At 34.9% G+C, this 20,498-nt stretch overlaps 1 protein-coding gene across 1 annotated transcript in view; it reads left to right on the top strand.

Annotated features, from left to right (window-relative positions):
• The window catches only part of LOC106067656 (adipokinetic hormone/corazonin-related peptide receptor variant I-like), a 46,082-nt gene that overhangs the window by 6,219 nt on the left and 19,365 nt on the right, over window positions 1-20,498 (top strand). The window contains exons 2-6 of the mRNA XM_056042615.1: window positions 528-618; window positions 9,657-10,117; window positions 17,591-17,768; window positions 19,005-19,181; window positions 19,862-19,937. Coding sequence (XP_055898590.1) covers window positions 604-618; window positions 9,657-10,117; window positions 17,591-17,768; window positions 19,005-19,181; window positions 19,862-19,937 — 907 coding nt within the window. The 5' untranslated portion in view covers window positions 528-603. The remainder of the gene's footprint in view (window positions 1-527; window positions 619-9,656; window positions 10,118-17,590; window positions 17,769-19,004; window positions 19,182-19,861; window positions 19,938-20,498) is intronic.

Raw genomic sequence — 20,498 nt, 5'->3', positions numbered from 1 at the left:
AGCACAAGATTGCTGATCTATAATTATCTTTTACATCACAATTTTAAAGAAATATATGCAATTTATCTTAAATATTTTAAGAGGCGAACACAAAAAGACAGATTTAAAATGTCTTAATTATACGTAGGGCTTTAACAGAGACAAAGTGTACAGTTTTATTTTATCTAAGTAATTATTTATAAATATTGTATGCACATACATAAAAACTATTTTAAATACGAAACTTTAAAAGGCAGAAAACAGAAGGTATTATGTATTACACATGTTATACATATTAAACTAGACATACGAAAGTGCTTTAATTGTAAATGATTTGAATTTAATGTTATAAAACAGCATATATAGAACTCGTAAACCTTGAATGTTATGTTTATATAAATATATATATATATATATATATATATATATATATATATATATATATATATATATATATATATATATAGTCTACATTGATGTAACCCACAGCCAAACACGTTGCAGATAGATGTAAACTCACATACGGTCATATGTTAAAACATCCTCAGGGCACAGACTTATGAACACCAGTTAATGTCGATGTATAGATAGAGGCCACATTGGACAGATCCAAGCTACAGAAATATGCTTCAAGGAAACGTAAGTGATCAATGATATAAGCTCTTTCACGTCTTCTAGAGTGGTATCTAGATCTGTCAAACATGTGTCTTAACATTTCATGCCCCCTTCTATAAACAAATGTTACAGTTATTTAGCATATAGCAATGAAAATATTTCTCACGTTTATGTTGCATGTTGTTTCATCCACTCTTTTGATGGGAATATAATGAATATTTTAGTATTTTTTTATTTTTTCGGTACATCGGCACAATTTAGGCCATGTCGTGCCCATGAATATTTTAGTTAACATGATAGGTTTCTGTTCATGACACTACACATTTGAGTTGGACAGATATTTGCAATTGTAACAATGCAGAACTAGTCAATGCTTGAAAGTATTAACAAAAAATAGATAGTTAGTATTTTGTTATTTAAATCTCTTAAGTCTTCTTAGTCTAATAATGTATTATAAAAACCCAGGGGAGCTAAGAGTTATTGAATAGACTTTGCAATAACTAGATTTTGACTTTTAAAATGTATTCTTGTAACCCGGACTCCGAATAGTAGCAAAAGTTGTAATTCGAGGTATATATAGTTGTTTGTTTTTTTTGCAAACCTGTGGTATTTTAGGGTTGGATTTATTTAGTCAATTAATTTATAGTGTTCCTTCATAGTTTATACTTTACATTTTTGTGTGAAACTTTATTTTATAATTCAAGTTTATGATAGTGCTCGCTTTCTTCCAATAGATACCATCCATGTACCTCATAGATGAAATCATTGATTCCTGGCTACGATAGTACAATGTCTCACTAATTTGCATTTAAAATTTTACATTTGTAATCAGCAAATATTACAGGTACTGAAATAATAATAATAATAAAAACACACACAAACACACAAAAAGGTTAGCCTACACTGAAAATTGAAAATATCCTTTAAAAGTTAGCTTTTATTTAAATGCCTTTAAAAAAAAAAGCTCTCGTAAAGATACCCATCGCATTAGGTGCCATTAGGTGCCAGGTATATCCAGTCAACAGACAATAACATGTATCTTTATTATCTTTATTACATCGGTGTATCTAGCAAGCAATATGGCCAGGTTTTAAAATGACAACAAAGCATTAACACTAGATGTAGATCAGACAGTTGAAGGAAGACTGAAGCGCATTTAGGAATTGTTTGCTTAATGGGATTGTTGCTTAATGGGAATGTTTGCTTAATGGGAATGTTCGTTTTTAATCTATAGCTGTACTAAGAAATGATCTGTTAAGTGGCTATATATTGACATAGTTGCTGTCAGAGGCGTGTAAGAGTATTGTTGAATTTAGTATTGTTTTGTGTCTATCTGTTGAATTCAGAAGCTGATTAGTTCTGTTAACTCTCGTTAATCTTAACATTTTTATATCAGTCCAAATAGGTTGAAATAAAGCAATATTTTTTAGTTCATCTGATATAACAGAAATATTCTACTCAAATATAATGCCAATGTTTTAAATTTATATAAAAATTGTTTCCTCTGAAGCTTCTATTCAGACATTAATAACTTTTAGAAGGATACGTAGCACATTTCTGAAGTTAAATAGTGACTATTTCATGCGGTGCGTATCTTTTGGTTGTCTTAGGAACTTATAATATCTGAAGGTACTTTGCAAGTTAAAATTGTGAAGGTACTTTGCAAGTTATAACTAATAAAGACACTTTCGAAGTTATAATTTATGAAGCTACTTTACAAATTATAATCTATGAAGCTACTTTACAAATTATAATCTATGAAGCTACTTTACAAGTTATAATTTATAAAGCTACTTTGCAAGTTATAATCTATGAAGGTACTTTACAAGTTATAATCTATGAAGGCACTTTGCAAGTTATAATCTATGAAGGTACTTTGCAAGTTATAATCTATGAAGGTACTTTGCAAGTTATAATTTATGAAGGTACTTTGCAAGTTATATTTATTATGGTACTTGGCTTATGGAGGCGCAGTGGCTGAGCGGTAAAGCACTTGGCTTTCGAACCGGGGTCTAGGGTTCGAATCCTGGTGAAGACCGGGATTTTTAATTCCTGGTTCTAAGGGCGCCTCTGAGTCTACCCAGCTCTAATGGGTACCTAAAATAAGTTGGGAAAAAGTAAAGGCGGTTGGTCGTTGTGCTGGCCACACGGCACCCTCATTAAGGTTCCCGGTCATTTCATCCCCGGTCACTTCATCCCCGGTCACTTCATCCCCTGTCATTTCATCTCCGGTCATTTCATCAAATTACAATTTGTTAGGTAAAAAAGATCAGATGATGAAAATATCAGGGGATGAAATGACCAGCGGATGAAGTGACCAGGGAATGAAATGACCGGGGATGAAATGACCGGGGACGAAGTGACCCGGGGATGAAATGACCGGGGATGAAGTGATCGGGGATAAAGTGATCGGGGATGAAGTGACCGGGGTGAAATGACCGGTCACCCTCATTAACCACAGGCCACAGAAACAGATGACCTTTACATCATCTGCCCTATAAATCACAAGGTCTGAAAGGGGAACTTTACTTTTATTTTTACTTATACTTGCCTAATAATAATTTCTAGGACTACTTTGTTGTTGTTTTTTTACTAACTGTTTATGAACTGTAAAACAACGTAAGTTTTCTGGATCTGTGTTTGCTGGTTGTATTTAAACAGTAACATAAGCCATTTTGGTAAGAGCACCAGAGTTTCATCTTCGGGGGCGCATTCCTGGACCTTAGATAAAGTATTCACTGGTGGCTAATGCGTGATGGTCCGGCTGTCGCCCTTGCTGATGTGATCCCAGAAACTGCAAGAGGGAATATGATATTTGATCTATGGGGCTTCAGTCCTGGTTTTTTCTCGAGGTTTTCTCCAGAACGCTTAGTACCGCAAGGCAGCAGGAGTCTGGTCAGTCAATACCTCTCCTAGATAAATTGCCTTACGAGGCTGACGAGCTCCATCTGCCCGAAGTTCCTGGTTGTCAGGCGCCAGGTATTCAGTCCTTTACATGCTAGTTCCAGCAGTTTCCCCGGGCTTACTATCTAATCCACACGAACAGGTCAGGTGCTCCACTTAGTGGTCAGAGGCTATTTAAGACGCGTGCCGCTAGGAGTATGGTATGGTATAGACCATTGGAGCTATCCCCATTGACACCCTCCCACCATTCAACATTACTTACACTTATGTAAGATTGATGATCAGAAAATACAACTTCATGCGACTAGAAATAGCTCAACGAGAAAGCGTTTGAAAAAAAAGCTGCTTGCAAAACAAAATTAGCATAAGATTTCACAGTTTGAACATGATGAAGTTCATTAGAAAATGTAGGAAGATAAAATAAATAAAAAAGATTGTGAAGAAAGAAAAAATAATGGACAAGAAAAAAAATCAACCGATAAGCTATAAAGAGAGCCAAGGAAAAATTTGATGATAGCAACTTTTAAACCTTTAAATGCCAACAAATCTAATGGAGGTTCAGGCAAAGGAAAAAATATGCTAATAAAAAAAAATAAAAAAATGTAAATGCAAGCAATTTAGGAAAAAGAGTAATACAGAGATAAAATGTGGAAATTATTCTATATGAAATAAAAGAACATGATTAAAAAGATGAATAGTCTTTTAAAGTATATGACGTTTGACAGTTGAAAATTATTGTCACGATGTACAGAAAGATTTTGAAGTGCAGTCAAGGTTTGATGTCAACCAATACACACTCAATGATTTATACTTGATGTCAAACAATACACACTCAAAGATGTATACTTGATGTCAACTAATACACACTAAATGATTTATACTTAATGTAAACTAATACACACTCAATGATTTATACTTGATGTCAACTAATACACACTCAATGATTTATACTTAATGTCAACTAATACACACTCAATGATTTATACTTGATGTCAACTCATACACACTCAATGATTTATACTTGATGTCAACTAATACACACTGAATAATTTATACTTGATTTCAACCAATACACACTCAATGATTTATACTTGATGTCAACTCATACACACTCAATGATTTATACTTGATGTCAACTAATACACACTGAATAATTTATACTTGATTTCAACCAATACACACTCAATGATTTATACTTGATGTCAACTAATACACACTCAATGATTTATACTTAATGTCAACTAATACACACTCAATGAATTAAACTTGATGTCAACAAATACACACTCAATTATTTATACTTGATGTCAACCAATACACACTGAATGATTTAAATTTGATGTCAACCAATACACAATCAATGAATTATACTTCATGTCAACAAATACACACTCAATTATTTATACTTGATGTCAACCAATACACAATCAATGATGTATATTTGATATCAACCAATACACACTTAATGATTTATACTTGATGTCAACAAATACACGCTCAATGATTTATACTTGATGTCAACCAAAACACACTCAATGATTTATACTTGATGTCAACAAATACACACTCAATGATTTATACTTGATGTCAAAAATACACACTTAATGATTTATACTTGATGTCCACAAATACACTCTCAATGATTTATACTTGATGTCAACCAATACACACTCAACGATTTATACTTGGTGTCAACCAATACACACTCAATGAATTATACTTGATGTCAACCAATACACGCTCAATGATTTATACTTGATGTCAACCAAAACACACTCAATGATTTATACTTGATGTCAACAAATACACACTCAATGATTTATACTTGATGTCAAAAATACACACTTAATGATTTATACTTGATGTCCACAAATACACTCTCAATGATTTATACTTGATGTCAACCAATACACACTCAACGATTTATACTTGGTGTCAACCAATACACACTCAATGAATTATACTTGATGTCAACCAATAAACACTCAATGATTTATACTTGATGTCAACCAATACACACTCAACGATTTATACTTGATGTCAACCAATACACACTCAACGATTTATACTTGATGTCAACCAATACACACTCAATGAATTATACTTGATGTCAACCAATAAACACTCAATGATTTATACTTGATGTCAACCAATACACACTCAACGATTTATACTTGATGTCAACCAATACACACTCAATTATTTATACTTGATGTCAACCAATAAACACTCAATTATTTATACTTGATGTCAACCAATACACACTCAATGATTTAAATTTGATGTCAACCAATACACAATCAATGAATTATACTTCATGTCAACAAATACACACTCAATTATTTATACTTGATGTCAACCAATACACAATCAATGATGTATATTTGATATCAACCAATACACACTTAATGATTTATACTTGATGTCAACAAATACACGCTCAATGATTTATACTTGATGTCAACCAAAACACACTCAATGATTTATACTTGATGTCAACAAATACACACTCAATGATTTATACTTGATGTCAAAAATACACACTTAATGATTTATACTTGATGTCCACAAATACACTCTCAATGATTTATACTTGATGTCAACCAATACACACTCAACGATTTATACTTGGTGTCAACCAATACACACTCAATGAATTATACTTGATGTCAACCAATACACGCTCAATGATTTATACTTGATGTCAACCAAAACACACTCAATGATTTATACTTGATGTCAACAAATACACACTCAATGATTTATACTTGATGTCAAAAATACACACTTAATGATTTATACTTGATGTCCACAAATACACTCTCAATGATTTATACTTGATGTCAACCAATACACACTCAACGATTTATACTTGGTGTCAACCAATACACACTCAATGAATTATACTTGATGTCAACCAATAAACACTCAATGATTTATACTTGATGTCAACCAATACACACTCAACGATTTATACTTGATGTCAACCAATACACACTCAATTATTTATACTTGATGTCAACCAATAAACACTCAATGATTTATACTTGATGTCAACCAATACACACTCAATGATTTATACTTGATGTCAACCAATACACACTCAATGAATTATACTTGATGTCAACCAATACACACTCAATAATTTATACTTGATGTCAACCAATACACACTCAACGATTTATACTTGATGTCAACCAATACACACTCAACGATTTATACTTGATGTCATAACAAATATAGGAACAATGATTTATACTTGATGTTTTAACAAATGCACAATCACTGATTTATACTTCATGTCATAACAAATACAGGATGAATGATGTATTCTTGATGTCATGACACACTCAATGATTTATACTTCATGTCATAACACATTCAATTATTTTCTCTATTTTATGCCCGGAGTATCGGCATGAGCTATATATGTTTTAAATGATTTTTGAGCATTTTTTGGAGAATTAAAATGAGTTTGTAATCGTCTGCATACGACCTTATTCAACTTCTTCACCTAAATATCCTAAAAAGAAATTGTAGTAAACATGATAATATACAAGAAAGGTAATATTAACAATACCAAACAAAATATAAAAAAAGGACAAACAACCTTACGTACAAAAAAAAACAACCCCGACATTACTAATTACCTTGACAGCAATTAATAACAAAGAACAAACTTACATTTAAAAAGTTGTTATTGGAAGTAATTATGGCTTTCACCTGTCAAACTGAGTCCTTACTTCTACAGCCTTGGTAAGCAAACAACTCAGCAGAAACCAACACTACCGAAACAACTGTTCAATCTATGTCGAGGGACATCATTAACAAGAAACTAAAACAATACATCTACAGACAATTGTAAACTGGTAAATACATTACAGGAGAAACAGAAAAAAACAAATGAAAACAAAATACAAAGAAAAAGTTAGTTGAAGAAAGAAAAGGACATAGACCATATGCTGAAAAATGTATACATACAAGGAAATATGAAAATAGTTTAGACCTCTATTTTTTAAACGACTTATTTTTCGAGAAAAGCAAGTAGATTAATGAGATAATTAACATAACAGAATTTTACAAAACTACAAAGAGAAGATAATTACAAGACGGTTAGAGAGTTGATACGCGCAATTTGTATGTGCTGTCAGGCACCTGAGTCTTGTGCAGATAAGTAGATAACACTCAAATAACCCAACCAATTCACACAGGCGACAGGAGAACAATGTAGAAAATACTCGACGCTGATAAACGATGTCGAATAAGGAGTAATAATACGTACTGAAGGACACCGTCCATTGTCGCTAAAGTCAATCTCTGTGGCATTTAAGTCTCAAGTAAACATTAATTTCCCTTTGCAACATCTTGTGTGACTAAAGAGGCCGATCCTTGATACACAGCTGCGGTCACAGGTTGGGCATATGTAATCACCAGGCGCCGTTGCATTTTCACCCTTCTTTCTGCTTCTGCTTTCTATGGTATCTACTCTAGAAATTAAATCCGACCTCTGTTCTCTCTCTAAAGCTGCCAAGAGTATTCTGTGTTTACCTTCGTTACACTCCAAAACCTAGTCTTGATTTTAATGGTCACATCAAAACTTTTTCCTTTTGGTGAAACAAATAATTTATTTTCAGAGCCAAATTCGTCATCGTGCCCTAACAGTCTTATCATCATCATCATCAAACCATTGAAAGCCGTCAAAGTAGAGATGTGACAGTTTTTAAATTTAAATTTCACATTGGATTTTTTTTTTTAATAAATATAATCTCTTAGGTACTTGCTATTTAAATTCTCTTTTCACCCAGCTCTAATGGGTACCTGACTAAAGTTAGGGAAACGTAAAGGCGGTTGGTCGTTGTGCTGGCCATATGACACCCTTGTTAACCATAGGCCACAGAAACAGATGACCTTTACATCATCTGCCCTACAGAACGCAAGGTCTGAAAGGGGAACTTACTTACTAAAGAATCATTGATTCCTTATTTTTCATCGGGGTTAACTCCACAACGTTTCCCATGTGTAGGAAATAGCCGCAAGTTTTCATTCATTTATCCAAACAAGGTTAACGATTCCTTCGTGCACAAAGCTTACTTGCATAGTCACCAGTAGCAGGCTCTTTGCCCCTTCCACCGTTGGTGAGAACAGTTTCGCTGGGTTCAGTAAATAAGCCCCCTTTAAAGGCCAGGGGTTGGACTGTCAATGGCATAGTGAGACACATGTCATTGAAAATATTTTATAGTTAATACAAGCAGATACAACCTTGCAGTGCATGTAATCCCTTGCAGTGCATAGTATTACATGATATAACTGCATTGATATAACTGCATTGCAGGCTACATAGTTCCGACATTATTTTTCAATTCTCAGTCTTTCACCTCATTTACAAAATTAACCACAGTCACTCTGTGAGTAAAGGATACCAACCATAACTTGCTATGGCTCCTGGATATATGGGATACTTTGTTCAGGCATCAAAGAGTAGGATGAGTAGCAGCTAAGTAAATGCATTAACATATAAAATAAACGTATTAATGAGCTTATATTGAACATTTCAAAGTTCTTAAGATCAAAATTTATCATTGATGTTATCAAATAAAACCAAAGTGTCAATATGTAACAAGCAAAATATAAAAAGTGCTTTAAAAGTATCTAAAAGTGAAGAACCCCGTCCTTAAAACTATATCTACCTATTTTGTACAAGTTATTTCCTTTATTTGATATCAATTAAAATAATTAATTACCAATAATTAATTGGCTTATTGAGTATTTTTTATTATTAATTCATGTTTTGTTAGGTACAATAAATAATTGTTTAAAGTATCAACTTGATCGGAGAATGCGTGAGGGAGAAATAACGTTAACAATTATTTTAGTGGACAAAACCCAACGAATTTAGCCATATCTGTGAATAATGAAGTATTAATTTCCCTTCTTGCTATAAATCAAAATAATGATATATCAGTAACTATTTGGCTAACTGGTTACTTTTTTTATTAATTCATGTCTTGTCTATGACAATAAATAATTGTGCGAAGTTTCAGCTTCATCCTAAAATGGATGTGGGAGAAATAACGTGTACAAACTTTTTACCAGACAGACAGACAAACAGAGTGAATTGATATAAGATTTGTAAAAAAAATGTTTATCTTCTGTTTCAGCCATTTTCGACAATGGTTATAGTGAAGCAACAATGTCTATCCAATAATGGCTCCAGTCTGTTTATTAACGTGTCGCAAATCGACAACAGCTCTTCAGTTATAGTCAACAAATCAGTAACAGGCCAGGCTAGCTCAACATTGAGGCCGGACTGGGAGGTCAGCTATGAGCTCATGTATGGCCCCAACGTGTCGTGCACCACCCAGCAGCTAGAGCTGCCCAGAGACCTGAGGTTTACCGATGACACAATGATCTCAGTGGTAGCCTACTGCTGCATGTTCCTCATGTCCCTGGTGGGGAATATCATGGTGTTCACCACACTCTGGGGCGGCAGGCGCTCCAGGGTAAACATGTGTATACTGCACCTTTCTGTGGCGGATTTGTATGTGGCTTGTGTATTCTTACCCCTGGAGACTACCTGGCATATCACTGTGTCCTGGCAAGCTGGGGACTTAGCCTGCAGGTGAGTAATGATATATCATATATACATATAGCTAATGGCATGCATAAATAAGATTATTTAAATTTAATTAAAACGTTCTTTTAGAAGTTTACGAATAATTAAAATAATGAAGAAAGAGAGAGACAGAAAGAGAGTAGCCTAAGTGGAGAGAGACAAAAACGAGATTGAGAGAGAAAAAGTAAAGTGGAGGATGAACTAAAACCAATAAAATTTGAAGCTAAGAGGTAGCAGTTTAATACCATATTATCTATATTGTTATAACCCTGGTGGTGGCACAGATGGGGGTAGTGGTGTGAGTGTAGTCAGCCGACGCACATCGCCCCAGGCCAGCGCTAGACGAGCGGTCAACTGTGACGAGCTACGACGGTCAGCCGAGACGAGTGTCAACACGGCTGTTCGGGAAGGATCGACGGCGGTCCTGGAAGGATCGACGTCGTGAACAGAGCTTAGGAGTGTCACGAGAGTTGTAGTCATCTGACATTATTATCATTATCACCAGCATCATCTGTCCGTTGACTTTCGTATAGACCTACTGTGACAGTTCGCGTAACCAAATAATTCCATTTTCCCCGTTTAGCATCTGTATTTAGCAAGATAACATTCCATTCTTTGAACTAGTCCAGCCTGTTTTTCTTTTGACGACACTCTTTTCGTGCTCTCTTCTATATATGTCACAATATTTACTGAGTGTCATACCATCAGCAGTTGGCAAGAGTCAGCAGTTGGCAAGAGTCAGCAGTTGGCAAGAGTCAGCAGTTGGCAAGAGTCAGCCGTTGGCAAGAGTCAGCAGTTGGCAAGAGTCAGCAGTTGGCAAGAGTCAGCAGTTGGCAAGAGTCAGCCGTTGAATAGCAGCTTTCTAGTTTAAAATTAGTCTTTTCATTTAATTTATGACAGTAAAATAGTGGCGTGGACAGAGCCGAACTATAACACTGTAATATCCTCTTAGTATATTCCGATAGTATTCTAGTGGCAAAATGCCACCGGTAGTACGATGCCATCAATATTTCAGTATCAAACCAATAGTTCAATCTGTTAATTAGTCTATCAAGAGTTGAATACCAACATGCCATCAATATTTCAGTATCAAACCAATAGTTCAATCTGTTAATTAGTCTATCAAGAGTTGAATACCAACATGCCATCAATATTTCAGTATCAAACCAATAGTTCAATTTATTAATTAGTCTATCAAGAGTTGAATACCAACAGCAGTTTTAATGTTATCAATAATTTCATTGCATCCTTGTTGTTTACTACCACCCCTAAGGGCTAATTTCGTCAGAAAGTTAAATGATATCTAACTAGTTATGTACCATCAATTGTACAATAATATCAATTGTTCGGCACCATCTAATGTTCAACATCACAAAGTGTTCAATAGCATCAATTGTACAATATCATGACTGCAAAGACTGAAAAAGTCAATTACTACTGGCGATCTCTCAGACAGCCTTAGAGCAGAAAGGCAAGCACTGGAACTAGAAGCCACCACATTAATAAGCTACCCATGTGCACCAAACAACCAGATTGTCTTACTGACAGTACCAAAGGCCAAAACATTTCTTCAAAGCCTGAAAAACTCAGATACTTCCTATATAAAGCAACTCAGGATAGCTCTTATATAACTTAACATCAACAGCAAGGAAATTGTTCTTCAATGGATTCCTGCAGAAATGGAATTAGAAGGCAATGAAAGAGCAGACATACTGGCCAAAGATGGAAGGACGAACAAACAAATAAAATCCCTCTCTACCCAGAAGAAATGATAAAAATGATGCAATGTTCCCAATTAGAAGAAAAAAACATGCCTATTATAGGCTATCTCGATATGACCAACGCATATTTTTTCTACTCAAAACAGGACAAAACAGAATGAGACAACATATGATCCGGAAGCTAAAAGTTGGGACTAGTAACCTTGCCCTTGTATAGCATCACCAGAGATTGCTGATCATGTCCTTCAAAGCGTCATACTCTGTCAAGAGGCCGGAACAAAACTATGACCCCAAAACCCTCCTACAAGAGAAAAAATACAGAGAACTGCCTGATCTGGAAACTACTGCGCGGTTCATCTCAGAAATAGGATTACTGATCTGAAAGGATTTGTTCAAAATCTTTAGTAGTTCAATCGTTAAGTAACACTCATAGTTCAGTACTACATATTTCTAAATACCATCTGAGTTGTTAAGAAGCATCAACAGTTTAATAAAAAAACATATCTAGGCTCCATCACACGCTAAATGACTATGGATCATCTCATGGAAATGATATGAATGCCTGGGCATAGACTATGGTCGGAAGCATGTCGTCTTAACATTAGTATTCCCTCTCTTCATGCAGCTGATGTATCCAAAGGAGCGGCAAGTGCCGATTCAGTTTGGGGTCAGGGCATTGCAGCCTCTGGCAGGATGTAAAGCTGTGTGCTTTAAACTTCCTAAGGATCACCGGCTCCTGATTTTTCCTCAGGGCTGACTCCCTAAAACCTTTCACGTAATTGGGTATACTCTCAAGGCAGCATAAATTTGAATTTAGAGTTTTCTTTCTCTTAAGTGAGTAGCCAGCCATGGCAAACGAGCCCTTCCTGCCCGAAGCTTACTGGTTTAGGCGCCTGTTACTCGCATACGCTTCTTCTCCTGTTATTGAAAACAGTTCCGCCGGACTCAATATCTGAGCCACACGTTAATGCCAGGAGTTGGACTGGTGGACAGAGACTTTTGAGACGCATGTCATTAGGAAGGATTTTAGGTAGTAGAGTGCTTATATTTGTTATCACTTCCGGAAATGACAACGTTGACAACTAATAATATATAAAAAAGTCAAGTTCCCCTTTCAGACCATGTGGTCTATAGGGCAGATGATGTAAAGGTCATCTGTTTCTGTGGCCTACAGTTAACGTGGGTGTTGTGTGGCCAGCGCAACGACCAACCACCGTTTTCTTTCCCGAATTAATGTCAGGTACACATTGGAGCTGGGTGGACTCAGGTGCGCCCGAAGGATCACGATATTAAAAATTTCAGTCTTTACCAGGATTCGAACGGTTGGAAAGCCAAGCGCTTTACCGCTCAGCCACCGCGCCTAGAACTAACATAAGATATCTCAATAGTTCCCTTCCAGCAAAACGACTCAGCAGCCGTTCAATTGACTAGTCAATATTCACTAGTCCGTCGGTTTTATACAAAATGATAATTTACAAATAGTCATTGATTTACATATTTAATGAATATTACAGTGTATGTATGACATATGTTTTATAATTGTAAGGGAAAAAAATATTATTCTTCCTACATCTTGTTAGAGGTTTAGTTCATATCCGTGGAGGTCAAGAAATAGCATCTTATTTAAAAAATAGCCTGATTACCTCTAACATTTGAATTATTGTTTATGTTATTATAGATCTTAAATGCAATTAAATTTTCTTGTTTCGTCTATGCTAACAACTTTAAATCACATAATGTCTACAGGCTAAATGTTCACGCTGTAATTTGTATTATGTTGACTCCCTTTTATTTTGCAGAATAATGGCATATGCCAAATTTTTATTGTAAACATCTGTACGCCAGTGTTTCTCAAACTCTTATCATTGAATTCTGCCTAGAAGAAAACAAAAATGTTCCTTCCTTCCTTACTCAGCTGAAGTTTCTGGAGTAAAAATGTCTTCAGCTTCCACAGCTAGGTTCTAGAGAATGATAGAAATGTAATGGAAAAGAGGCAAAGAGTTGTAATCATTACACAATTTTTTGTAATGACACCTCTATATAACTGGTACCATCATTGAGACTAAATTCTTCTGTGTGGTTGGGCTCAAAAACCTAGAGGCACATGTGTCAGGAGTTATTTAGGTTGATCAATAGCTGAACAAAATTAAGGTCCCGAGGCAGGGCCGGTCCTACATATTGCGGGGCCCTATGAGAAACTGATTGCGCGGGGCCTAATTTGGGTTGTGAGTTGTGATAAGGATAATAAGTGAAAATTAAGATTTTGTATTAGAAAATAAATTCGTCTTTGCATTTTATCTATGCTTCACTAAGTACAAAATCACTGTCAAATCTACAGTAGATAGTAGTTTTCCAACGAAAAGTTGATAAACATTCAGATCTGCCTTTTAGATTTACTATCGACTAGCAAAAAATCGCTTTTGTTGTTTTTCTAAGAGGTCAAGATAGATTTAGATCTATATTTGAATGCCATTGACTATTAGCGTAAATTAAGTATTTGAACGTTTTGTTTTGTTAAAATTCGGCTTATTAATAATATTATTACATTTTTATCAAATGAAAGCTGACAGTGCCGTTTTTTTTTTTATTGCGTGTAAGATTGGCGTTTTCCATATTGAATGACACCACGAAATTACAATTTTGTCTATTTTAAGTAGATTTGCATTAGTTTTCAGAAGATTTTAATAATTCCATGATATTTTCATGACTTTTTCATATATTTTATAATTCAGTACAATTCCAGGAACCCTTTAATAATGAGTTAAAATGGTTTTATTTAATAATTTACACCTAGAATTCGCATCGCGTGGGGCCTATGAAAGTGCGGACCCACTGCAGCCGCATAAGTTGCAGTGGCCTAAGACCGGCCCTGTCCCGAGGTTTAACCTGACAAGAACATCCTTCACACTCAGTCGTACACATAGTAGCCAACAAAGTGTATGTATTTAAATAACACAATTAGGACTATAATTGTATGATACTGATATATGTATATACAATGAAAATGATAAAATGATGAATAGATAATATATATATATAATATATATATAGATAGATAGATATGTATTCAATAATTACACATAAGCACCTTGCTACTACTACCAAATTGTCTCCATGGTTTCACAGTAAACCAGACGCTGACTGATACTGTCGACATCGGCAAAGAGAGAGTTAGACCATAACTGATCCCTGACTGGCACGAACTGTTGTGTAACGGCCACTGACACTCAACGCCGTCAACAATCACCAGTGTGACGAAGACACTCAAGACTGTAATATATACTTCCGAGAAAATAAGCGACGCATCCACTAACAAAAAATCGAGTTCAATAAATACAACTCCAACACTGGCACACTATAAACAAAACACTACTTCTACTCTAAAACTAGAAATAGTGACAACCTCATACAATATACAATAAGAGATATCACAAACGAATAACTCACCCTAAACAGGGGTCCAAAAATCCTACATAATAATAAGTCCAATGAACTAGTACTACGTCACAGACAAATTATCTTTTTACGGCCCAACACACCGTCTGTTTCAACCAAATTCAGAGGGTGAACTGCCTCATGACAAAGAATGACCAATAAATAGCCCCGGACTTTGTGACGTAGAAAACAATTCAAAGCAAAAATACAAGGCACTCTCGCCCCGTACGAGGAATACGAGTAGCGGAAAAAAAAAAACTTGGGAGAAAGAGTTGGGAGAAAGCAAAAGAAGCGTGGGAAGCGTGGTCGAGAGGCCAAGTGTGCTTGAACTTGGCTTGGCTTGGCTACCTAGAAGGGGGCTCGAGGTTTGACACCCGACTCGGGCAGAGTTGTGTTTACTGAGCGCCTAAAGGCAGCACGGAAAAAAAACTCCTAGATACCCCTCCCCCCACCGGTCCACAAATGAGATTGGACCAAAGCGCTCTGAGCATGCTATAAGCATGAAAGTAGCGCTATATAAAAGCTATAATAAAAAAAAAAAAAAAGACACTTGTCAAAACTACGCGACAACATGGATCTCAAAAAAGGCTCTAGAATTTAGACTGTGGCAGTTTATCGTAGGGAAAATAATTGCCAGTCGGTTGACAACGCTGAGAAAGCTAAAGTTGGACTGTAATTTTTTTTTTCTAAGTTTCATAAGAAGTTGATTTCAGTTTGGCTAGAAAAGTAGAGCGAGAAACATTTTACATTGAATCTAAGTCTTCGGGTATTTCCTCATGTTGCGCTATACTGTAAAATAATGTTCCGTAACATCTTGTGCAACGTCTTCCAAGCCTGGATCTAAGGCCTATCAGTGGAATATTTGTCAGTCTTGTAAATTTATACATTTGCTTATCGGGAAAAGAGAGGGGAAATGGGGCGGGTAAAAAATAAAAGATGAAATATTTTATTTTTTATGTTTCCAAATGTTTCAACATGTTGTTTGGAATACAAGTGTATGCTGAGGATATTTAACACGCCCTTTGGTAAACTTACTATTTGAATTTGTTGTGAAATTTGACCAGATTCCCCCCCCCTTTTGTCCTAACAGTCAATCAGCACGCGAATCTTAGGAAGAGCTTAAAACTACTCCAGTACCACGAGAGGCTGGGGAGCTGGCGCCTCTAAAGGAATCAGTAAACAGTCTATACTATGCGACTTTAAAAATGAAACAACGTCTTCTAATTAAATTATTTAAATGTTTGTAATATTGTTAAATGATGTTGATAAAAAATCTTAAAAATAAAATAACTACCTCTTTTATACAATTTATTGGGGATTTATTTTGCTTCGTAGTCAGAAACTCTTAATTTAGAAGTATACCAAAACATGCACACCTAACGAGCTTTAACTTTACATGACGATACAATAACTACGTACCTTAATGTTGTTAATTTCCATCTTCCTATACTGATAATCAACCTGTACAAATCTGTCAGAACTACATTTGAAGCCCTCAGTTTACTCTTAAAAATAACCTGCTCTGTATTTAGAATTGGTAAGGCCAAAAGGTATTTGAGATAAATGACCTTTTTGGGACGTTTTTATAGCCCAGATATTTAACGCCAGTGCTAACCATTTCTTGGTGCCCGTAAGTTATAGCTTGTGTGACCTACTTGCCTATAGGTAAATCCACCTAGAGATTTCCTATCTCTAACACAATTATGAGGAACTATTATCAAAACACAAGCAGCTGGAATTCATACATAGCATAAGCTTTGGATATCGTTACATTTAATGAGACATGTCAGTATCTTCTTTTTATTCCGAATATATTATTTAAAAAGTATTCCTTTAAATTGTTTGCCTGCTCCTAAACAAAGTTTGTCCATCACTTCATTAAACTTTCACAGCCTTGTCGAAATCAATGATCCGAACCTGGTATCGATGAACTGTGTTGAAATCAAGTGACTTCTTGTTTATTTATTAATGACAGATGTGTGGAGAACGTTGAAATTTCTACGTTTGATTCTATCACAATGAATAAACCAAGCTCTTTCTAGTATAGGTTTAATGTGGCTATTTTTAAAAACATACAAAACATATATATATATATATATATATATATATATATATATATATATATATATATATATATATATATATATATATATATATATATATATATATATATTGTTTATTACTCTCCTGGGCTATTGACAATGTACAAAAGTGATGAAAATCTTTAGGTCAATGAAAGAGAATGTAAAGAAAATATTCAGATCTCAAAAATAAAAACAAATGTTCCGTTTGATGCTAGAAATTTTTTTTGGGTCTTTTACAGGATCTGCATGTTGTTGCGGGCCTTTGGCTTCTATTTATCATCCTATATCACAGTGGTCATTGCTATTGACCGATACATGTCTATCGTTCATCCTCTTGTGTTTCATGGCTCTTTTAAAAGATGCAAATTTATGCTGGCTTCAGCTTACGTCATCAGCTTTTTCTTCAGTCTTCCTCAGGTGAGATCAAGCTCAACATTAAACCAGCAAAATACAAAAAGTACTTTTAAAAAAAACAATACTTATATTAGTGTATCAATTAGTAATAGATCTAGACTATCAATAAAAAAATATGTGGATAGAAATATGTTTACTAATTGTTTTTTTTAGCGCAATTTCATACTTTTAACTTTCTCAATACGCTTTGCTCCTTTCACTTGTCTGGACCAGTGACAAAGAGATTGGGAGGGGGGGGGGGGGAAGAAAGAAGGGAGTATCTTGGTGATAGCTTTGAAAATGCATTTATAAAAACTGCATTTCTTTCTAGTGTATGATCTTTCATCCTCTGATTATTTTTTTCATTACAAAGCTTATATCAACACTGTCTGTCTAGTAAAATTTTGAACAAGTTATTTCTCCAACGCCCAATCTAGGATTAAGTTAAAACTTTGCACAATTATTAGTTGTACTTTACAAAGCCTGAGTGAATTAAAAAAGTAACCAATTTGTTAATCAATAACTGATTATTAATAATTTCCTTTCATATCAACAAAGGAAAATTAATCCTTCAGCATTCAAATATACAGCTAAATATGTAGGGTTTTGTCCCCAAAGATAACTGAACACGTTGTTGTCCCTACACCTTTTTATTGTATTAAGATGAAAATGTACACAATTATTTGTTGTACCTAATAAAACATGAACCAATTAAATTAACCAATTAATCAATTAACTGTGTTCTTTAATATTAAATAAGGGCAATAAGTTCCACATTATTGAGAGATTTAGTTGTAAGTATTTGTAAGTTGAATAACTCCCCTTGAGGACACTTGAGCCCTGAGTGAACATTTTTATGCATTTAAAAACAATCATGTAAACATTCACCAAGATACCCCCCCCCCTTTGTTCCCTCTTTTATTATGTGTTTGTTTTTCGTATGCAACTTTGTTTTAATACAAGATTAATTTGTTTTCCCGTCGGTTATATAATCTCACTCCAAATGTCTGTTTGTCGGTCTTATCACACGTTATATCTTCCACTTTCCATTCTTCGATCAAGTTGATTGTCGATGACAACACGAGGATCGATTAAAAAAAATATATTTATTTTGTTTTACATCATAACTTAGACCCTCCTCAAACAGAAACTTTTACGACTCAGACTTATCTAGTTCTGCATTAAAAAAAAACAACTGAACAGCAAACATAAAATGTACATGCTTCCTAAGACAAATGATCAAATCGTTTTCAATTTCAGAGCATTATTTTCCACGTCGAGTACCATCCGGTCTACTCTTGGTTCTCTCAGTGCGTGACCTTCAACTTCTTCGAAAGTGACTTTCATGAGCTGGCCTATGACATCTTCAGCTGTGCAGCCGTGTATGTCACGCCTCTGTTTATAATGGTTGTGATGTACACACGCATCTTTGTCAAGGTCAGTTTGGCCTAAATTAAACAAAAAATATTTAATAAAAGAAATAATTAATTCCTAATCGTGCCATAACAGTGTATACATCTTATCCTGCCGCTAATGAACGAGTTGAATGTCCTTGTTTCTTATAACATCCCTTCAGGACCAAAGTATCCATTGACTAATGGACCAATTACTTTGATTTAGGTCTAATGACGAGGAAGCTAATAGACCATTGTCTTTTATATCATAAACAAAAAAAAAATCATTACCATTGGCTAGAATGAGACAGCTCTGTTTGGTCTGATAGAAGAAGTAGTTTAAAGGTTTGACGTCCATCTGACCATGCCATTATCTGCTTCTATTCTGGGCTTATGAAACAGTCAGGATTAGATTTATTCCGGGTTTTTTTTTTAAATCATTGAGTCACGATCTTCAACGCTGTTCAAAATAAGATTCCTGTAAATCTGATTTCTTTGAATTCGTCAGATGTCAGGCCTCACGAACAGTTGAGGCGGACACACAATTAATTTTAGAAAGAACACGCTGCTGAGGTTCTAGTGATTTGACTAACAAGCTAGCAAGATAGTTTATTTGTTTCACCTAAAATACATACACTTTTATAACTGAGATTTCCATTAAAAGATTGGAAATATGTACATAATTTGTTTAAATATCCTTTTGCCATCTGGTCTCTTCCTCAGTTGTCTCACCAACAATACAAGCACGAAGTAAGGCCAATGTTATCCAGCAGACACTTGCGACGATGGAAACATAACTGTAAGTGGCGAACTTGTTTTTGTCTAAATCAACAACATAAACAACTAAACGTAACATACATGTATACGCTTCAATCAATATGAAACATATCACATTTAAAAATCAACATTCAATAGTTCATTAAGACACATAGTCATTGAATCTTGTCGGTTTCTTCAACTGATCCCTTGGTCGCAGGGAATGATGAGTTGATGAGTGGCGAACGTGTTGATCATGAGTTCTATTGTCCTGTAAGTTGTCACCAGTATCGGGTAATATATATTCTTCTGTTTCTCTGTTCGGGTTAATATGCACTGTGTTTCTTTGGTACACTGCACCATTGTCACCTCGAATAATGTAAGCTCTCTGATTGACTTGAGACTGGATTCTTCCACGTCTCCATGTAGGGTCATTAGGAGATTGGAAATATAGTGTAAAATAATAGTGTAATATATGAATAATAATATAGTGTAATAAAACTGTCCAGTTTTCAGCTGACTTAAATTTCTTGACCTCTTATCATAAGATGTTTTTACACTCATCTGACGTTTTTCTTTCCTTCTCATAATGTTCTCTTGACAT

The sequence above is a fragment of the Biomphalaria glabrata genome, chromosome 9, assembly GCF_947242115.1.
Source record: "Biomphalaria glabrata chromosome 9, xgBioGlab47.1, whole genome shotgun sequence".
NCBI classification, from domain to species: Eukaryota; Metazoa; Mollusca; class Gastropoda; family Planorbidae; genus Biomphalaria; species Biomphalaria glabrata.
Note: the sequence above shows the minus strand (reverse complement) of the source record. Positions and strands in the feature narration are given on the sequence as shown.